A 22,450-nucleotide genomic window follows, 5' to 3' on the forward strand; every position below is an offset into this window, starting at 1 on the left:
AGACCTCTTCAAACCGGACATGGTGCCTAATTAAAAAGAGGGCTCAAAATCCACTACGTGCTCCTTTGCTTCTGAGGCCGGTGCTTCAGTCCATTACCGCCCGAGGGCCACATCTGGGATATTTCTCTAAACTGCAGAATCTGGGCAATAAGTATTAAGTTGCGTTTCTCTGATAAATCCTTTTGTGTTATAGAAAAAAAATGGTATAAAGAGGATTTTCTGACAAAAAAAAAAAAGTAAATTTCACCTCTACTTTGCTCTAAATTTCTGTGAAACACCTAAAGGGTTCATAAACTTTCTAAATGCTGTTGTGAATACTTTGAGGGGTCTAGTTTCTAAAATAGGGTGTTTGATAGAGGTTTATGATATATGGGCCCCTCAAAGCAACTTCAGAACTGAACTGGAACTTAAAAAAATAAATAAATGAGGCAATACTTCGCTTCTCACATTATACTGATAATGAGCTGTGCCCACCCCGAGATGACCCCAGTTTTGACCGTTTGTATAAACGGAGACCCCTATTAGACCGTTCCAGTGCCCGGTTTTCCCAAACATACACCCCCGAGAAGTGTATTTCTATTGATGAGTCCCAGGTACATTTTAAAGGGAGGGTTCAATTCCGCCAGTACCTGCCGGGTAAGAGGCCAAGGTATGGCGTGAAGATGTATAAGCTGCGAGAGTGCATCAGGGTATACCTACAGGTTTAGGATATATGAAGGAAAGGCCACCCCCAAACCAGACTGCATCCTGGACTACAATAGGTACATGGGAGGGATGGACTTGTCAAATCAAGTCCTGAAGCCCTACAATGCCATGCGGTGTGGTATAAAAAGCTGGCCGTGCACATCATACAGATGGCTTTGTACAATGCGTACATGCTACGTCGATGTGCAAGGGGAACTTTCCTGGAATTTCAAGATCTAATCTTTAGGGACCAGGAAGGGGGGGCACCCAGTACTTCTGGAAGCGAGGCCACACGCATCGTACCAGGGCAACACTTTCCAGGAGAAGTTCCCCAAACCGGTGGAAAGGGAAAGAGTCAAAAGAGGTGCAGAGTCTGCTATAAGAGGGGGATAAGGGAGGACATATTATACCATTGTGACACGTGTCCCGAAAAACCAGGGCTCTGTATAAAAGATTGTTTTAAAATGTATCATACATCCCTTGATTTTTAATTTACCCTGATGCACTCCGCACAGCTTACCCCCCTCATCTTTCCCTTCTGAGCCCTGCCGTATGCCCAGGCAGCTGATAACAGCCACATGTAGGGTATTGCCGTACCCAGGAGAACCCACATTACAATTTAAGGGGTGTATATCTCCGGTGGCGCATGCTGGGCACAATATATTGGACACTGAAATGGCATATATATATATAAAATTGCAAATCTCACACTGCACCATCTGCTGCGCATTATCTTTTACACAGTACCTGTGGAGTCAAAATGCTCACAACACCTCTAGATGAATGTCTTAAGGGGTGTAGTTTTTAAAATGGGGTCACTTCTCGGGGGTTTCAACTCTACTGGTACCTCAGGGGCTTCTGCATACATGACTTAGCACCAGAAATGCTCCAGTAGGCCAAATGGTGGTCCTTTCCTTCTGAGCCCTCCCATGGGCCCAAACGGCAGTTTATCACCACAAATGGGGTATTGCCGCACTAAGGACAAATTGGGCAACAAAATTGGATATGTTGTTCCTTGTGAAAATAAGAAATTTTGATCAAAAATGACATCTTATTGGAAAACATATAATTTTCTTCATTTCACAGCCCAATTCAAATAGGTGCTGTGAAAAAACTGTGCAGTCAAAATGATAACAAAAACCATAAATGAATTCCTTGAGGGGTGTAGTTTCCAAAATGGGGTCACTTCTGGTGGGTTTCCATTGCTTTGATACCTCTGGGGCTCTGAAAATGCGACATGGCACCCGAAAACCAATCCAGCAAAATCTGGACTCCAACAAACACATAGCGCTCATTTCCTTCTGAGCCCTCCCATGGGCCCAAACGGCAGTTTATCACCACAAATGGGGTATTGCCGCACTAAGGACAAATTGGGCAACAAAATGGGGTATGTTGTTCCCTGTGAAAATAAGAAATTTTGATCAAAAATGACATCTTATTGGAAAAAATATAATTTTTTTCATTTCACAGCCCAATTCAAATAGGTGCTGTGAAAAAACTGTGCAGTCAAAATCATAACAAAAACCATAAATAAATTCCTTGAGGGGTGTAATTTCCAAAATGGGGTCACTTCTGGTGGGTTTCCATTGTTTTGATACCTCAACGCCTTTTCAAACCTGGCATGCTGCCTAAAATATATTCTAATAAAAAAGAGGCCTCAAAATGCACTAGGTGCTTCTTTGCTGCTGGGGCTTGTGTTTTAGTCCACGAGCGCACTAGAGCCACATGTGGGACATTTCTAAAAACTGCAGAATCTGGACAATACATATTTAGTAGTGTTTCTCTGGTAAAACCTTCAGTGTTACACGAAAAAAATTGAATAAAATTGAAATTCAGCAGAAAAAATGAAATTTGAAAATTTCATTTCCACTTTGCTTTAATTCCTGTGAAATGCCTGAAGGGTTAAAAAACTTTCTATATGCTGTTTTGAATACTTTGAGGGGTCTAGTTTTTAAAATCGGGTGTTTTATGGGGGTTTCTAATACATAGGCCCCTCAAATCCACTTCAGAACTGAACTGGTACCTTCAAAAAAATGCTTTTGAAATTTTCTTAAGAATATGAGAAATTGCTGTTTATGTTCTAAGCCCTGTAACGTCCAAGAAAAATAAAATAATGTTCAAAAAACGATGCCAATCTAAAGTAGACATATGGGAAATGTGAACTAGTAACTATTTTGGGTGGTATAACCGTCTGTTTTTCAAGCAGATGCATTTAAATTCTGAAAAATGCTATTTTTTGTAAATTTTCTCTAAATTTTGCAATTTTTCACAAATAAAGACTGAATATATCGACCAAATTTTACCACGAACATGAAGCCCAAAGTGTCACGAGAAAACAATCTCAGAATCGCTTGGATAGGTTTAAGCATTCCGACGTTATTACCACATAAAGTGAAATATGTCAGATTTGAAAAATGGCCTCTGAGCCTTAAGGCCCAAACTAGGCTGCGTCCTTAAGGGGTTATGCAGTCACTGGAACGGGTAATCTGGTCAGGGTGCACTTTTCATAGGTAACTTTGCTGCTTTACCTATGTCATGCTGGTGCACTTTTCATAGGTACCTTTGCTGTTTTACCTATGTCATGCCGTGTGCATATCATGCAGGCTACTACAAACCTAGTGGTGGCATTATTGAAACCAGGGACAAACCAATTTTCTGTTACCTGGCTGCACATGCTCTCCATGCTAGGTCTGCCATCTCTTTCTCTCTCAATATGCTTACCTGATGATCCAACAAAGGTCCTACTACCAATGGGCCCATAATTGTGGGGGATGCTAAAAGTGTACCTAGAGTCAGTAAAAATGTTGGCCGGCTTACCTTTTGCCAGGTTACAAGCCTCAGCGAGCACCTCCAGCTCTGCTCCTTGAGATGAACAAGCAGGCGAGAGTGGTTTCTGGATGATTTACCTCATGCATCGTGACTACCGTGTATCCTGTCATGTACATACTGCATATGATGAAGTATCTTTACATTACAAATTTACATTGGAAACCCATGTTGAATATAGATAGACTATGTCAAAAGGGTGGAGTTTTATTTTCCCACAATCATCTGATAATCCAGAACACTTGTAAATCCCACCCCTATCAGGTCCTGTAAATACCTGATTAATACAAAATCAAACAAAAATAATTTTCACTAAAATCTAATGTTCAGGCAATTTCCACCTCCTTTCCTACTAAATCTGTAAAGACTCATCTGTGAGTGACATCACCTTGACCTCCTGTGTAGATTTGCTGGAGGGGAATGGTCTGTTACACAATATCTCATATTGGGTGGAGACTACAGCACAGCATACCTAGTGCTATATTTACCGTTCTCGAAGGATCTGGAACCATCTACACAGACAAACTCAAAATCTGGGTTACTCTCTTACACATTTAATCTGAATTACTCATTGGGGTCTCATACACATTTTGTGACCTCCTAGAACCAAATTTATTAATTCAAAACAAAATTCAAAACAAAACAAAAGTCAAAACAATACAAAATTGTACTTGATCAGTCTCATCACTACTCTCCCTTTTTGGACTCTGCGGAAGTAATTTAGCAGGGTGCAAAACGACATATCTCAACATAATAAGGCTGGGCACTCTAACTGGGGGCACTGGTTTGGTCCCATGTAATACACAATAGCCTGGAACAAAAATGAATTTCTCCTGACAAAACTACATTTTATCTATTCAATAACTAGCAACCATTTACTCTTAAAACATCATACATTTTAAAAAATAACATTAGGCAGTACTATACCACTTGCCTGCATATGTAAAAACAAAAATAACAATTGTAATTCTTTATCCAATAAAACAGAAAATAATATATCTGCTAATATTAATTACTGCAAATCAATAAACTTAATGTGGGAGTAGGGAACAGTAGGGGTACATACATCTTCAAGACCCCGTGTCTCACAATATCTGTATTTTAATTCATTTGAATTAACTTTAAAACATTACAACATGAAATCATATCATATCATAACACATGAATATGTAACGTAACTTTTATATTTTTTGCAAATTCAGCCTGCTGTAATATTTTATTCCCACTATACTTACGGACCACAGCGCATGCACAGAGATAAGAAACATTCCTAATCACTGCAACCAGCCATGCAGCCTGATTCCGCCTGTCTCCTCACATACAACCCCCCATTTCTTCAGACCAATACTTTTCTGTAATGACTCTAATTTAACCCCATACACAAGACACTAAGAATTTTACACAGTACTGCTGTTAAAAACAAGAGCATAGATCTAAAAATCAATGCAATATTGTCGTCACTTGTCTCATCAGTCCATGCTCAATGTATAAGCTTATATCAATGTGTTTTTCAGACTTCACACTGCAAACGTTACATCACACAGCCGCCTTCCCCCTGTCACAATCTACATTAGTTATCATCATCAATTCCTTACACACAGCACTGCAGATTAATTGTCTGTCTCTGTCTATTCACAAACAGCCATTTATTAACATCCACACAGCCTACATTTTAGAACAATCAACTTATTTGATCACATATATTTCATCCTCCCCACTCAACCATTCACTTTGTGGGTTATAGTCTGGGGATTTGCTACGTATGTTGGTGATTAATTATTTTGGGGCCCTGGGTGTGCACCAATACCAATGTCCTTCACTGTAATTTGTGTAGGTAGTTATACTACTACGACACTCTATATGCTGAATTATCAAATGCGTGCTAGAAATCAGTCTGTACCGATTCCTACATTATGTCAGTCTGACAATGCATACAACTGTATGTTTTTAAGGACCCTTACACATAATATTACAAGCTGGCAGTGTGTACTAGAAGCATATAAATTATTACTCAATACAACATTCAAAGTTTTCCCTATTATACTGTGTAATGGTACATACACAATTATCACACTTGTCACATACACTTTCATATATATTCATTTGACTACTACAATCCTGACAAAGGACCTGATTATTACAGGACCCATTTTTAGTTGTTATAGCGTCTTTCTTTCCCTGTTTGTCACAATAATTTTTGTCTGTACATCACACTACAGGGCTTCCCCTGTTGCTTTTCTCTCCGAGTTCTCCATTATCAGGACTACCAGAGAAGTCCTTGACGGTAATACAAGTTCTACAGCATATTACCTACAAATATCCAAACTCTGTCATCTACAGAAAGTCTTTATCTCTGCTGGGTTAGTAGTCTGTAAATCTGGTCAGTGGTCTGTAACGCTCAGCTTTGCCACCTACAGGCAGTTTGTAGTACATATCTACTGGGTTAATGTTCTGTAACTCTGGTCAGAAGTCTGTGACTCTCAGCTCTGCCACCTACGGGCAGTTTGTGTCACCTATGGACACATAGTACCTCGCCGAGCCAGGCGTCCCCGACACTCAACTATCTCAGAGCAAGTGGGCAACAGGATAACATAGCTTTTAATCCTTAACAGGTTACACAACAGCCAACAATAAATTACATTTCCAACAAACCTGTAACAATACACAAATCCAAACAGCACAGTTCATTGCAGGTTCACTACACAGCATTCAGCTTTCTCATCTTACACACAGACAGATGTATGCAATGGATTCACACTACTTCTGCACAAGTTTTTTCACTGACACTTTAATAGTTCCTCTTTTCCTCTTTTTTTCCTCACTACATCATCATATTCCAAAGGGGGGGGGGGTCACGCGCTCACTCCTCACAGCTTCTATTTCATACAATCTTAACAGTTTCAATGTTCAATACCAGCAAAAATTCTCTCATACCATGAACCTCAAGATGCACACATCTGCAACAAAAACTAAAGATGACATACATATATGTAATCATTCATTACACAAAAAGATTTCAACATACCACATACTTCTGGCTAAATTACTGCATTCAGGAGATGTGAGGTGATGACGGCTAATTCCAGCCTCGGCAATGGATGAGCGAAAAAGGTTTTGTAAGAATAAGCTTCTTACGTACCGGACGTTTTTTAATATTCACTGATGCAATGCCGCCCGACCTCCAATGACAGCTTCTCAGACGAGTAATCTCCTGGGTTTCGGCACCAAAATTGTTGATACAACAACTGAGTCAAAATATATTAGACTGAAATTTGTAATGGGTATATCAACCGATACCCGACCTCCAGTGATTTATCCAGTTTCAAATCATGTTTTATCGATATATGGAGAGAGGAATAACACACAGACACTGCTGGTATGCTCAAAATACTCCTCTGAGGTCTATTGCCAAATTCAATTACAATAATATCACTCAAAAGGGGTGTAGGCTTGCGGTTAACCAATCGGAGGCAATGTGACAATATTTCAAATACAGCCAATTACAGACATACAAAACATTTCAAATGTAATATTATAATTCTTCATACATCAGGGTTTGCGGGTGGCCTATCGCTCTTGGCAAGGATATAATAGATCATTCTTTTAAGATCGGGAGAAATACTCACATACATATGTGAATGTGTCTCCCTCTCCCATCTTACTCCCTCCCTGTTCCTTCTTTCCCAGCCTCGTATGGGATCCAAGGTCAAAGATAAACATGCAAACTTATATTCCGAAATATTCAGTGTGTAAGGTACATATTTAATTAGATATGAAAATACACTGCCTGTCTAAACATTTAAAAATACAGTTTATTAAAGATTTAATGTGAAAAATAGGGCACTAATTGCCAAGGATCTGAATACAGGCGTTGGCAACACAGATCATAGATGCTTTATGGAGTGTAAATGGAAGCCAACCACTGAAAACACTAAGTTGAAAGTGTATATGACACATAGTTTGTCTGGTTGTTTGTGGCAACTAAACAAACTATTATTTATTCACTACGTTTGTGGAGTGTTGTAGCGATGGGCTAATCATGTTTAAACTGTCATATACACTTTCAACTTAGTGTTTTCAGTGGTTGGCTTCCATTTACACTCCATAAAGCATCTATGATCTGTGTTGCCAACGCATATATTCAGATCCTTGGCAATTAGTGCCCTATTTTTCACATTAAATCTTTAATAAACTGTATTTTTAAACGTTTAGACAGGCAGTGTATTTTCATAAACATACAAACTTGTCTTAAAGGAGTAAGGACTTTCTTATTCATTACAAAAGAAACAAGATGAAGACTCCAGACAAGATGGCCGCTGCACAAAATTAAATCATTGAAACATTATTTTAATCACTTTCACAAGTAACAAATAAAATAAATATATGACATAAATAAAAGGTGTGTTTAGAAGAAAATAATCTTAGAAATCAAATATTAAGCAAATAAAACTTAATCCCAAGTTATACGTATTAAGAAGATCTAAAAACTAAGCGAGTCATAAAAAAACATTTTTTAATGGAATTATCTGGAACTTCTGAAATAAATATGAGATTCTTACAGAGACCATATTTTCATAAAACTGTAAATGTTTACTTATTCAGACAAATACACTGCTAAGTTGTACTGTTTATTCTACACTATATGCGGTACTATATTAATGCAATATTTCATTTTTGCTAGTTACTGGAAACATTCTTCACAAAATATTGTGATTCCAATTTTACAGGGAATACATACAATGGAACCATGGTTACTGTGTATGTAGCATACATATAAGGTCTGAATAAAGTTTGGTGGAGACCCCTGGTTAAAAACATTGTATGGGGGTCTCCCTTTCCCTTTCTTGAAAGTAGAGAAACAGAAAAGTTCAGAGAAATTATCCTTATAGCACAGTCATATTGTGCACAATAAAAACCATCATACTGTCTAAATAACAGTATCATACAATAACAAAAAAGACTTAGAAAACAATGATTGTGAATAAAGAGTTTGGGCCTGATGGGTTACACCCTTATATTCTTAAAGAGCTTACATAATTCCAAAACCATTTTTTTTATATATATATATGTTTAAGGATTTCTGACATATATGTAAGAATCTAGTGAACTGGTGAATAGATATTTATACTGCTTTCAGTTCCATTTATTGAAAATGCATAGTGAAGTCTCTGACACATGCTAAGTGTTTTGTTGGGAAAGGGACTTAAAAGGACCTACAATCTGTTGGATCCTTCACCAGTCCCCATGGCTTGTGGACCATAAAATCTGGGTTCAAATTTCTAGTGGCCCACTGCCTATGGCGGAGACCTGATTATGGAAGACCCTGGAGAAGGTCTGTTACAATTGCCCCTTATTGCGCCCTGCATGTGTCACACATACTATATCATCACTAAAAGTGGTTGAATCTGTAGAAAACCTCCTCTCAACTGATACTGCTCGGGATTGAACAAATTTCGTTGAAAATCTCTAACTTAGATATTTATGGTTTAACTTAATCAGGACATTATGCATCTTGATGATATGGTTCACGTAGATCCAAATTGGTAATTATTGAGACTTAAGAACAGCAATATTATTTCCACATTTTCTTCAAATAATCTGATTGTGAGTGGGCTCTGTGAAGATGAGAGCAGATGAAGTAATGACAAACCAGCTCCTGAAGCTACTGTACTGTCCCTACACGACATTAGAATTGAGCCTATTTACTCATTATTCATTAGTATATGTGCGATATATGTGAGAGTATATATCGAGAGGATTACATCTCCAATGAAACATATGCCACTTTATAGGCATACATCACCTATAGACTCCCAATAAAAGAAAAACAATATTCTGAGCGGTGTATGTTTTTTTTGAATGCCTCTCTATAAGATAGCGCAGCAGACTACACTTTCCTATACAGTTAAAAAAAGGAATGCCATTGCATACCAACCTGACAGAGGGCAAAATGACACTCTTTTGGTATCCGTTGGGTCAAGGGGGCTCTATGAATACATTGGGCATATGTGCCGTACGTAGATGAGAAATGTAATGTGAGAAAAGCCTTGTTAGTTGGATGCCACACAGCATTAGATATGGGGGCTCATGCCAAGTCTGTATCGGAAATTGATATCTACACAATGAATATAATAAAATAAGTGGAGATTTACAATAAGTGTTAAAAACACATAAATTGTAAGTAAAAATGAAATAAAACAATTAACAAAACAGATCACTTTGTTTTATTGCACTAAGAATTGTATTGAATTGTGTAAAACTTCAGATATATGGATTACATAAGGCAAATATTGTTTCTTGTCATGCATGTTTGTGTTGTAAGGCTGGGTTTACACCTGAATTGGTGTGTTCTGTTGTTCTGTTCCATCAGAGGAGCAGAACAAAGGAATAATGGAAGCAACGGATACCGACCGTTGCCGACGGAACCTGTTGACTTTAATGGGTTCCATCGGTTTTCAATCGGGGTGTCTGTGATTTTACCGGACACAATAGCACAGCATGCTGCGCTATTGTCTCCAGTAAACTCCGGCAAACCCTGCCGGATCTGTGACGAAAGCCCATAACGGAGCCTCGGATGCAGACGTGAACATAGCTTTAGTTGGTATTCATTGTGTGAAAGTAAAATTAAATGACACTGTATCTGGTCAACATTAGGAATTTTGAGGAGGACTATGCTTTCTAAGAATGACTTTTGTCAGAGCTCCATGTACTTCTTTATTTCTCAAACTATAAATGATTGGGTTCAACATGGGAGTAATGATCCCGTAAAGAACAGGAACAACACGATCTTGGTCAAGTGAATAAGTAGATGTAGGCCGTATATATGTGAAGACAATGGTTCCGTAGTAAAGTATGACCACTATCAGATGAGAGGCACAAGTCGAAAATGCTTTTTTTCTTCCTATCGCTGTCCTAATTTTTAAAATCGATGTAACAATCAAAATATATGACAAAATAGTTAACAAAAAAGATCCTAAGATCACTGACCCCCCAGCAGTATACACCACAACTTCATTAATAGTAGTATCAGCACATGATAATGCAAGAAGCGGTGGTATGTCACAGAAGAAGTGGTTGAGAGACCTAGACCTGCAAAAAGGTAACCGAAATGTAAAGACAGTGTGAGCAAGAGAGTTAAGTAAGCCAATAATCCAACATACTGTAGCAAGTATAGTGCACATCTTCCAACTCATTACTTCGGTGTAGCGCAGTGGCATGCAAATAGCCACATAGCGATCACCTGCCATAGCAGCCAGCAGGACACATTCAATCCCACCAAAAGTTATAAACGAATATAACTGTGCAACGCAACCAAAGAAAGAAATGCGTTTTACATCTGACAAAAAATCCAGAAGAAGTTTAGGAACGGTGGAAGTTGTATAGCACATGTCTACGATGGAGAGATTACGCAGGAAAAAGTACATTGGTGAGTGAAGAGCGGAAGACAGAGTAATAGTTATGATCATCAGAGAATTGCCTAGAACTGTGATGACGTAAACCAATAAAAAGAACACAAAGAGGATTAATTCACTTTTAGCATTGTCAGTCAATCCGAGCAGGGTAAATTCATTGAGCCATGTGGTCTTGTTATTTGCCATGCATCTGTCTGAGTAATTCTGTGGGAAAAGAGACATTGTTATTTGTATCATTAGATATTAATGTAACATACTTCTACTTAGAGAGATGGATAAATACAATCAATATATCAGACAATAGGTAAAACTTTGTAGATCAAAATCATTGTCAAAGATTAGTCTGTTAATACCCATTCAATGAGGATCCATTGTCAACAAACCAAAGCATATCAACCTTATGTCTCTTGGATCAGTATTATACTATGTATATGTTTGAACATGATATTTATATTTTCTTTAATGTTAGCAGAAGATAATAGTCTAAAATGAGATATATATGTCGTGCTTATCAGTTCTACAGGTCATTGCAATTTTACCTGCTGATGTGTGTGGTGCTATATCCATCCAAGAGACTGCAATACAACTACATTGTATGAGAGAAGCATATTTATAGACAGCTGTGTTTCCCAATAGGGATTTCTTATTGTACCTTTGTGAATGAGTTCTACGATAAAGCTTTCCATTTCTTAAGAAATACTCTAATACATGGAACTTTAATAAGTTTGCTTTATCTTTTGTAAAGATCAGAATGTTCTTCCACTTATTTTATTGATAAATTAGTAACAATATAAAAGTAAGCAAACAAGGGTTTTATCAACATCATTTAAATGTTTGTGCACAACTATATTACTGTGGCTATTTATCGATATTACATTTTTTTACACCAGTGTTTCTCAAACTGTGAGGTGGGCATCACCAATAAGGTGGCCCCAGTTGTTGGTGGGACACAGCTCAGGAAGCTGTTTTGATAGAAGTGATCATGTTACACCAATCTCTGGTTTATCAGCATAACAGATTCCTTTTGTGCTTATTTTAATGTTCTACTTGGTTCAGGAGACAAATTTTATGATAAATTTAGGTAATTTTTAAAACTTTTGGCATGGACTAAGGCCAATGGTGACACCAAGTCATCACCATGTTCTTGCTGGTGAGGCACCAAAAGAAAAACATTTAAAATCCTTGATTTAGACCGTACCATATCTACTAAACATTTTCACACCTCCAAATTTCACCAGGAATGAGCACCTCACCAGGTGTACAGTATATACAAGGAAGAATAACTATATAATGTATTAATCACAATAGAAAATGTAACAATTTGTGCAATATGGTATCATGAAGTCATGTGGAAATCCTGATAAAGTAGGGTCAAAACAAGACATTAATCGTTCTCTTTGAGAAAGAAGTTCCAAACGACCTTACAACTATATTACTGATAATCCTATATTAATCATAAATACCAAAAAATAAAAGAGTACCATATGCTACACTACAACATGTAAAATCCCAAGTCAACTTATTAAAAAAAATGATATACACACATCATAAATTACTATTGCAACAGTAATTTTGATATTGCTCATACAATATCACTAATGTTCTGTAGCCACGTGGTTAGTATTTTTGTTCCAAAGTTAAATCCCACAACCATTTAAAAACTATTTAAATTGTACTAATTCATATTTTATAATTTAAGAAACATAGATAATAGTAAGTGCAATATCTTTCATCAGTCTGCTCTACTTCAGTAGAAACTGACGCGCAGTGTTCCAAAGTTCTGTGGATATGTCAAAAATGTGCAAGATGGGTATACCCCTTTATTTTTTTAACAAACTGTTTATGGAGTTTTGTCATATAAAGTAAAATACAAGCAGTTTGTACAAGACTAATAAGTGACATACATTAAAGCCTACAAATTTTCAGAACAACAATCACCTGTTCAATATATGAGCCAGAACGACATATTTATACGTAAACCTCTAAAGTTAATTTGGTGTTATTCAAAACAATGTGTTGTCTGTAAGGCAGGACAGGATGTCCTATAGAGCTTTTTGTAACCACTCTTCACTCTGCCCAAGAGATGAGGATCCTGAACATTGAATCTCCCTCTGTTAACCCAGAAATCCCTAATACAGTATATGAAAATCAGTTTTCTAAAGTGGACAACCTCTTTAAGGGGCACCTCGCCCAGGTAACTTCGATTGACAAGTTAAACACCTTTTCCGCATCCGAGGTTAGGAGCAGAGAAGGCGTTCGCCAGTTGCTCACCTTCGATATAATATCGAAAAATTGTGAGTGCCGTCCAAACTTTGCCTTCCGTTAACAGGTTCCCGACCGCTGGCTGTGTTTGTACGGCCAGCGGTCAGGGTCTCTGAAGTCCGCCGTATAGGCTAATTGCAGCGGCACTTCAGAGAGTGTGCATGCGCGATCGCGTGCACATAGCCCTGTGCCCTGGCTGTTTCTAATAGCCCTGGGTACTGGGCAGAGTATCAGGGACCAATCTTTTGGTCCCCGAACATGTGATCGCTGTGAGAACCAATCACAGTGATTAGATGAATTTCTATGTAAAATATAGTGTGCACATAATCGCGTGCACACAGCCCTGTGCCCACGCTGTTACCAACATCTCTGGGTACTGGGCAGAGTATCAGGGACCAATCTGTTGGTCCCTGAACATGTGGTCACTGTGAAAATAGCGATCACATTTGTTTTTATTTTGACATTTCTGGCAGCAAATCTCCTGCCTCTTTTCTTCTACTCACACATTGTTTCAATGTGAGGAGAAGAAGAGACTCAGGCCTCATGCACACGACCGTAGTGGTGTGCACAGACCGTGATTTGCAGCTCGGATGGCCGCGGGAGACAATTGTCTCCAGCGGGCCGCCCGCAAATCACGTGCCGTGTATATGACCGTGTGCATTCATTTCAATGAGCCTAGACTGCAAAATGCAGCCGTAATAAGACATGACCTATATTTTTGCGGTCTAGGCTCCCAGACAATGCATGGACCGTGGAAACCACAGTCATGTGCATGGGTCCATAGAAATGAATGGGACCACAATTCACCTTCAGATTTGCGGGTGAATTGCAGCCGCAAAAACAGGTTAGTAATGCAGATTAGGAAGAAAAAGCTGCTCCTCTGAACGGGCGCTCAGGTGTGGATTGTACTGATATCTTCACAAAATCGTCAGGGTGTATTTTCAACGATTTTATTATTAAAAAAGAACAATATAAAATTCGATTGCTGCAACGCGTTGAAAATACACCCTGACGATTTTGTGAAGATATCAGTACAATCCACACCTGAGCGCCCGTTCAGAGGAGCAGCTTTTTCTTCCTAATCTGCATTACTTCAAAACCGCAAGGAGAGGAGTTCCTGATACGAATTCACCCCATGCGGTTATGGCTCCAGAGGCAAGCACAGTGTGATCAAGCGTGTACAAGCTACAAAGTTAAGTTGTGCTGGCGACATTGCACAACTCACCAAGGTGAGCTCCATTCATTAAGTTACTCATTATCTTACAAATACCAGAACGATATCACCTTAGAGGAGCGCCGTTTTTTTCTCTTTTTTTTTCTCTTTTTTATCCCCCCTTTTTATCTTAAGAAAAAACAGCTTAGTGTGCATGAGGCCCTAGAGAGAATTTGCTGCCAGCAGAATTGTTGCAAAAAAAAATAAAAATACACAGTCTTACACACCAATACATTCTCTGTATAGATAGATTTCTATCCATACAATCTATCTATCCATCTATCTTTTGTTCTATCCATCTAACTTCCTATCTTTACTAGAATATTAGAATAGGCAGGTAGGAAATATATAATTATATATATATATATATATATATATATATATATATATATATATATATATATATATATGGATATATATATAATATATCAATAGCGGTTTATTTTTTTGTTAGCGGTAGTGTAGACAGTCTGTTCGATTATATATATATATATATATATATATATATATATATATAAAATATATATCCGTTAGTTTGTGCATATATATATATATATATATATATATATATATACAGTGAAGGAAATAATTATTTGATCCCTTGCTGATTTTGTAAATTTGCCTACTGTCAAAGACATGAACAGTCTAGAAATTTTAGGCTAGGTTAATTTTACCAGTAAGAGATAGATTATATTTAAAAAAAAAACAGAAAATCACTTAGTCAAAATTATATATATTAATTTGCATTGTGCACAGAGAAATAAGTATTTGATCCCCTACCAACCATTAAGAGTTCAGCCTCCTCCAGACCAGTTACACGCTCCAAATCAACTTGGTGCCTGCATTAAAGACAGCTGTCTTAAATGGTCACCTGTATAAAAGACTTCTGTCCACAGACTCAATTAATCAGTCTGACTCTAACCTCTACAACATGGGCAAGACCAAAGAGCTTTCTAAGGATGTCAGGGACAAGATCATAGAACTGCACAAGGCTGGAATGGGCTACAAACCCATAAGTAAGACGCTGGGTGAGAAGGAGACATAATATTGGTGCAATAGTAAGAAAATGGAAGACATACAAAATGACTATCAATCGACATCGATCTGGGGCTCCATGCAAAATCTCACCTCGTGGGGTATCCTTGATCCTGAGGAAGGTGAGAGCTCAGCCGAAAACTACACGGGGGGAACTTTCTTAATGATCTCAAAGCAGCTGGGACCACAGTCACCAAGAAAACCATTGGTAACACATTACGCCGTAATGGATTAAAATCCTGCAGTGCCTGCAAGGTCCCCCTGCACAAGAAGGCACATGTACAGGCCCGTCTGAAGTTTGCAAATGAACATCTGGATGATTCTGAGAGTGATTGGGAGAAGGTGCTGTGGTCAGATGAGACTAAAATTGAGCTCTTTGGCATTAACTCAACTCCCGTGTTTGGAGGAAGAGAAATGCTGCCTATGACCCAAAGAACACCATCAATGGGAGAATGGATGGAGACATGTACCGTCAAATCCTGAGTGACAACCTCCTTCCCTCCACCAGGACATTAAAAATGGCTCGTGGCTGGGTCTTCCAGCACGACAATGACCCGAAACATACAGCCAAGGCAACAAAGGAGTGGCTCAAAAAGAAGCACATTAAGGTCATGGAGTGGCCTAGCCAGTCTCCAGACCTTAATCCCATCGAAAACTTATGGAGGGAGCTGAAGATCCGAGTTGCCAAGCGACAACCTCTAAATCTTAATGATTTACAGATGATCTGCAAAGAGGAGTGGGCCCAAATTCCATCTAACATGTGTTCAAACCTCATCATCAACTACAAAAAACGTCTGACTGCTGTGCTTGCCAACAAGGGTTTTGCCGCCAAGTATTAAGTCTTGTTTGCCAAAGGGATCAAATACTTATTTCTCTGTGCACAATGCAAATAAATATATATAATTTTGACAATGTGATTTTCTGTTTTTTTTTTTTGTTTTTTTTTATATAATCTATCTCTCACTGGTAAAATTAACCTAGCCTAACAATTCTAGACTGTTAATGTCTTTGACAGTGGGCAAACTTACAAAATCAGCAAGGGATCAAATACTTATTTCCTTCACTGTATATATAGCTATAGATACATATATATATATATATATATATATATATATATATATATATATAGTTGTTTGGCGCTGTGGAGGCATACGCCATGCTGTGGTCAGAGTCTGAGACCGCATCAGAGATGGCGTCAGAAATAGAACCTGTTTTAGGCAGTGACGATGATAGCGTCACTTCAGGTTCCTCTTCAGGGGACATTATCCCTGATGCAGTTGAAACTGCAGACCATGGAAGCACAGGGCCTAGTAGTGCCGTAGCACAGGACAGCTTGGTCCCCCCAGTTCAGGCTCTCGTATGGGCACCTGCTCCATCTTTTGGGCCTAGAATCCACTGATCTACTGCCACTCCTGGCATAACTGTGGACAAGGCAAATTTTGTCCAAATGGATTACTTCCATTTATATGCCACTCAGTATAAAAGGCAGAAACCTTCATCCACCCATGCCAGAGATTGGATGCCCACCAATTTGCCAGAATTAAAAACATTTTTGGGGCTCACCCTAAATATAGGTATTGTAAAAAAGCCCTCCATTAGGTCTTACTGGTCAACAAGACCCGCCCAAGCCACCCCAGTGTATTCTGCAGTAAGGCCCAGGTCTCGTTATGAAGCAATAATGAGGTTCCTCCACTTCAATGACAATGCACAGGCTTTCGCCAATATCTACCTTCCAAAAGGGCAAGATATGGCGTTAAGCTTTATAAACTGTGCGAAAGCGGATCAGGATATACTACCATCTTCAGAATTTATGAATGGTGGAACTGCTCAATAAATGTTTTTGGATGCCCCCTCTGATCTTTCCACCAGCAGAAAAATTGTGTGGTATTGTGTGGGATATAATGCAGCCTCGGGGCTTGTGCCCCATATCTTATTTTTTTTTTCCACATTTTTTTTTATTTTCGTCAAGTTATACAAAACCATACAACAAATATGGGCACACAGGCCCAAAATAATAAACAATATTACAACAATAAGCAATACAACAATCAAAGAAATTGCACATTGTTTTGTATCAAGAAAACATGAAGTAGTAAAATGAAGAGACAAGGAAAAAAAATGGGGGCAGAACCCCCCCCCCCCTCCCGGGAAAAAGGAAAATCCTAAATAATCTTGATAAGAATTTTAGCTGTCACGTAAATGCAGATGACCCAGCGTATCCTTTAAAGTTTCCAACAAGTACCATGTAGTTAGCGTGAAGGGAAACCCCGCCTGTTGAAGTTCCGAGTCAGATAAATGCCTCACCAGAAATGCTTTCCATTTTCAAAAAATTTTTTTTAGTGCGTTTGGTTTTCATACGTTCTGCGTCTAAACGTTCTATGTGCAAACATTGTTTGAGTTGGTTCATTACATTTTGCATAGTTGGTAATGTCGACACCAACCAGTGTTGTAACAGTAATCGCTTAACTACCAAACAGATCAGGTGAAACAATTGAGGCAGGTGTCTCCCCTCCACTCTGCCACAATCCGTCTCCTCCTCCCAATAGTGGAAAAGAAAAAGGACAGGAGACATTGGCAAAGTCAATCGCCACAGTGTATCCATCATGTCACGGATCCGAGACCACAAGGGCTGAACTTCGGAATATTGCCACAAACCATGGAAGAGGTCTGTTCTACTAATATGACATTTGGGGTAGGCAACCAGGCGATCAGGCATGGCAGGACTCGGTGGTAGATTAAAAACGAAGATCCATATCATTCGTGATCACTTCTCGACCAACATCCCTTAGTGCATTTCCAAAGAAATGTTGGACCTGAGCATATTGAATACATTGAAAAGGTCTCAGCCCAAATTTATCTATCAACTCTTGACCAGTAAGCCACCTCAGATCCGTGTCATGGAGAAGATGTTCCACTCTAAGAATACCCCTCGCCCTCCATTCTGCAAAGAGACTGTTGTGCCTACCTTGAACAAATTCTGGATGATTCCATAGGGGAAGATACTTGGAAATTCGAAAAGATAAACCATAGCTCCGTCTCATAGCACTCCAAGCCATGAAAGTATCCCTACATATCCCAGATTGCTTTATGGACCTAGGCATGGCTGAGAGGGACGAGTGTAGAAGCATGCAGAGGTCCCATGGAGCACAAAAATGTGATTCAAAAGCATGATCAGAATGATAACTAGTATGTGCAACCCAATCTCTTACATGTCACGCTAAACAAGCCAAATTGTATCCCCGTACATTAGGCAAGTTAATACCACCCCGCCCCTTAGTAGCCATAAGCTTGTCTAGACGAATTTGTGGCCTCCCCCCTTTCCATAAAAAATGACCAAAAGCCGAATGTAACCTTGATACATCTATATGTTTCAAAAGAAGTGGTAGGGTTTGTAACGGGTACAATAATTTAGAAAAGCACATCATCTTAAGAAGTTGGTTTCTTCCCAACAAAGAGAGTGGTAAACCATGCCACCGTTTCAAGTCATGCAGAATTCTCGTAAATAAGGGGAGATAATTCAAACGATAAAGGGAGTCTGAGGTGCGCCCAATATGGAAACCCAGGTATTTGATAGATCGTTTAGCTACAGGAATATTATACAGATGAGTAGGTAACCCCCCCCCCCCCGTGGGTCTTTGGTCCCCAGAAACAGGGCCTCACACTATGAGACATTCAATTTAAATCCAGAAAAAAAAACTAAGTCCAAAATGACATCTAATACCTTAGGCAACTCCGAGCCTGGATTAGCCATAAATAAGAGGATATCATCCGCAAAAAGGGCCAGTCTCGAAATACTCTTAAAATCCGGTCTGTATCCAGAGACCGGGCCAAAGGCTCTAAAGCCAGATCAAATAATAAAAGGGACAAAGGACATCCCTGTCTCGTCCCCTTTAGCAATGGAAAGGACGGGGAGATAAAACCAGGCGTGTGTACACTAGCCTTAGGTTGCATGTAAAGAGCTCCTAGAAACCTTCTAAAAGCCCCCTGAAAACCCATAGTATCCAGCACCTGACCCAACCACCCCCATCTCAAATTGTCAAATGCATTTTCTGCATCCAGGGTGATCAGGGCGGTGTCTCTCCCCCTAGGCCATCCCCAACCATATCCATTGCCAAAACAACTCTACGGAAATTAGTCACGGCTAAACGGCCTTTCACGAAACCCACCTGCGACGGGCCAATCAGTGAGGGCAAGATCAGAGCCAAACGATTTGCCATGAGCTTGGCCAGAATCTTGAGGTCCTGATCAATCAGCGAAATCTGCCGATAAGAAGAGGGACAATCAAGATCTCGACCCTCCTTAGGTATTAGCTTGATGTAGGCTAAATTGGTTCGAAACGCCTGATCCCGTCCTGACAGCACATTATTAAACAGGCTACTTAAAACGGGTACCAGTTGCGTCCCAAGGACTTTATAAAATTTGCCTGGATATCCATCAGGGTCTGGGGATTTACCCGAGGGCAGGGCCATAATTACACTCCGCACCTCCTCCGCAGTTATCGGCGCATTGAGGGCAGTAAGTTGTTCTCAGAAACTTGAGGTAAAGAGATATTTTGCAAAAAGGCCCCACCCTCAGGCATCTCCCCCGGGTCATCCTGATACAAAGAAGCATAATAGTCCCCCAGTAATGTATTGATGGACTTTGGGTCTTCCGTAATGTTTCCCCAAGGGGATCTCAGTCGTTGAATACAATGGAAAGGTCTCTTTCCTCTAGCCAAATTTGCTAACAATTTACCAGGTTTATCACCAAATCTTCTATAAACTACTTCCTGCTGGGTCCTAATAAAGTCCTCACAACGCTCAGCCCATATATCGAAATCTCCCCTGGCTGAGATCCATTGTGTTTTAGAGAGTGGGGTCTGAGTCACGAGAAAGTCGGTATATGCCTGTCGCAACGCGGCACTCGTCTTCTCGTATTGCAACCGTACAACTTTTTTAAGTTTACTGACATGAGCTCAAAACTGCCTTTGCCGTATTCTAAAATAACTGAGGATCGGATACATGTTCCCCATTTGTAGCCCCATACTCAAGCCACCAACCTCTCAGAAGTGTCAAAAAGCTTTCATCATTGGTCAAAAAAGATGGAAAGCTTCACAGTTAAGCGTCTCCTTTAGGGTATGTATCAAGCAAGTCTATTAGGACGGGTGCATGATCCGAAATAACGAAGTCTGCAATAGAGACCTCTCTGACCTTTGAAAGTAGTGCATGGCTAAGTAAAACATAGTCTATACGTGACCAAGAAGAGTGGGGGTGAGAAAAATGAGTATACGCTCGGTCACCAGGATGAACATGTCTCCAGCCATCAATCAACGATGCAAACGACAAAAGACCTAGCGGCAGGGGCCGTAAGATCGGCAACTTGTCTGAACGATCTATCTTCATACTGCGACACTACCCCATTGAAATCACCTCCCACCACTATATCCGGAAATGAATCAAGTAGCAAAGTATCACGGAACTTATCATAGAAAGATTTTTGCGAGCTATTCGGGACATACACATTATACAAACTCATTGTAGCCTGTGGGCTATGTAGCTGGAGATGTATCATCCGACCTTCATCATCCGTAACTACATCAGTAATCGTATGAGGAAAGGCCTTACGAATCAGTACCAGAACCCATGCTTTACGTTCTACTGCAGGAGAGCCATAAACTTCCCCAACACAAAGTTTAAGCATACGTGAAAAATACTCCTTAAGAAGATGGGTCTCCAGCAGCAAAGCGATATCTACCTGAAGTCTTTTCAAATGATGCAAGACTATCATGCGTTTTGCCGGGGACCTAAGCCCCTTAAAATTCTAGGTGACGATTTTCATGTCACAGGCGTACTATAAATATGATCAACTGAATAGGTCACTAATACGAGGGCACTAATCTCAGTTAAAGGACCAAAATGATGACAGCTAAATAGGATTTCCCGGGAGAGTAACTTCAAACAGAAATTGCAGCAGTAGTTTTCAATGAGGAGTAATGCATTAAGAGGCACAGTGGACAAAGTGAAACAGGGCTTAAAGAGGCTCTGTCACCAGATTTTGCAACCCCTATCTCCTATTGCAGCAGATCGGCGCTGCAATGTAGATAAGAGTAACGTTTTGTTTTTTTTAACACGAGCATTTTAGGCCAAGTTATGACCATTTTTATATTTATGTAAATGAGGCTTTCTAAAGTACAACTGGGCGTGTTCAAAGTTAAAGTACAACTGGGCGTGTATTGTGTGTAACATCTGGGCACTTTTACTTCTTTTACTAGCTGGGCGTTGTGAATAGAAGTATCATCCACTTCTCTTCACAACGGCCAGCTTCTGGCAGTGCAGACACACAGCGTGTTCTCGAGAGATCACGCTGTGATGTCACTCACTTCCTGCCCCAGGTCCTGCATCGTGTCGGACGAGCGAGGACACATCGGCACCAGAGGCTACAGTTGATTCTGCAGCAGCATCGGCGTTTGAAGGTAAGTCGATGTAGCTACTTACCTGCAAACGCTGATGCTGCTGCAGAATCAACTGTAGCCTCTGGTGCCGATGTGTCTTCGCTCGTCCGACACGATGCAGGACCTGGGGCAAGAAGTGAGTGACGTCACAGCGTGATCTCTCGAGAACATGCTGTGTCTGCACTGCCAGAAGCTGGGCGTTGTCAAGAGAAGTGGATGACAGTTCTATTCACAACGCCCAGCTAGTAAAAGAAGTAAAAACGCCCAGATGTAACACACATAATACACGCCCAGTTATACTTTAACTTTAAACACGCCCAGTTGTACTTTAGAAAGCCTCATTTGCATAAATATAAAAATGGCCATAACTTGGCAAAAAATACTCGTTTTAAAAAAAACAAAAACGTTACTCTTATCTACATTGCAGCGCCGATCTGCTGCAATAGGAGATAGGGGTTGCAAAATCTGGTGACAGAGCCTCTTTAACAACAAATAACAAATTTACCCAACAATCTGTATATAGGACTCCCATAAATCTGGTACTCAACGTTACACATCAACTCCCCTCCATATTGTATAACTAAGGAT

The 22,450-nt window shown here is 39.7% G+C and overlaps 1 protein-coding gene across 1 annotated transcript; it reads right to left on the bottom strand.

Annotated features, from left to right (window-relative positions):
- Positions 1-287: 287 nt before the first annotated feature.
- LOC142646579 (olfactory receptor 5V1-like) lies at positions 288-19,901 on the bottom strand. Its single transcript, XM_075825297.1, has 3 exons — positions 19,599-19,901; positions 10,200-11,126; positions 288-335 (listed from the first exon to the last, which is right to left on the bottom strand). Exons 1-3 carry the CDS (start codon positions 19,899-19,901, stop codon positions 288-290), a joined length of 1,278 nt encoding a protein of 425 aa, XP_075681412.1.
- Positions 19,902-22,450: the final 2,549 nt, after the last annotated feature.

Source organism: Rhinoderma darwinii, chromosome 1 (genome assembly GCF_050947455.1).
Source record: "Rhinoderma darwinii isolate aRhiDar2 chromosome 1, aRhiDar2.hap1, whole genome shotgun sequence".
Taxonomy (NCBI): Eukaryota; Metazoa; Chordata; class Amphibia; order Anura; family Rhinodermatidae; genus Rhinoderma; species Rhinoderma darwinii.

Bases quoted from the DNA above. Each gene is read 5' to 3' on its own strand.
- LOC142646579 (XM_075825297.1), bottom strand. From the start codon at position 19,901: ATGGCCCTGCCCTCGGGTAAATCCCCAGACCCTGATGGATATCCAGGC. The intron at 11,127-19,598 runs GTGGGTTTCGTG...CTTTTCCCACAG, and splicing joins CACTGATTGGCCCGTCGCAG to AATTACTCAGACAGATGCAT. The intron at 336-10,199 runs GTCATTCTTAGA...ACCCTATTTTAG, and splicing joins TACATGGAGCTCTGACAAAA to AAACTAGACCCCTCAAAGTA.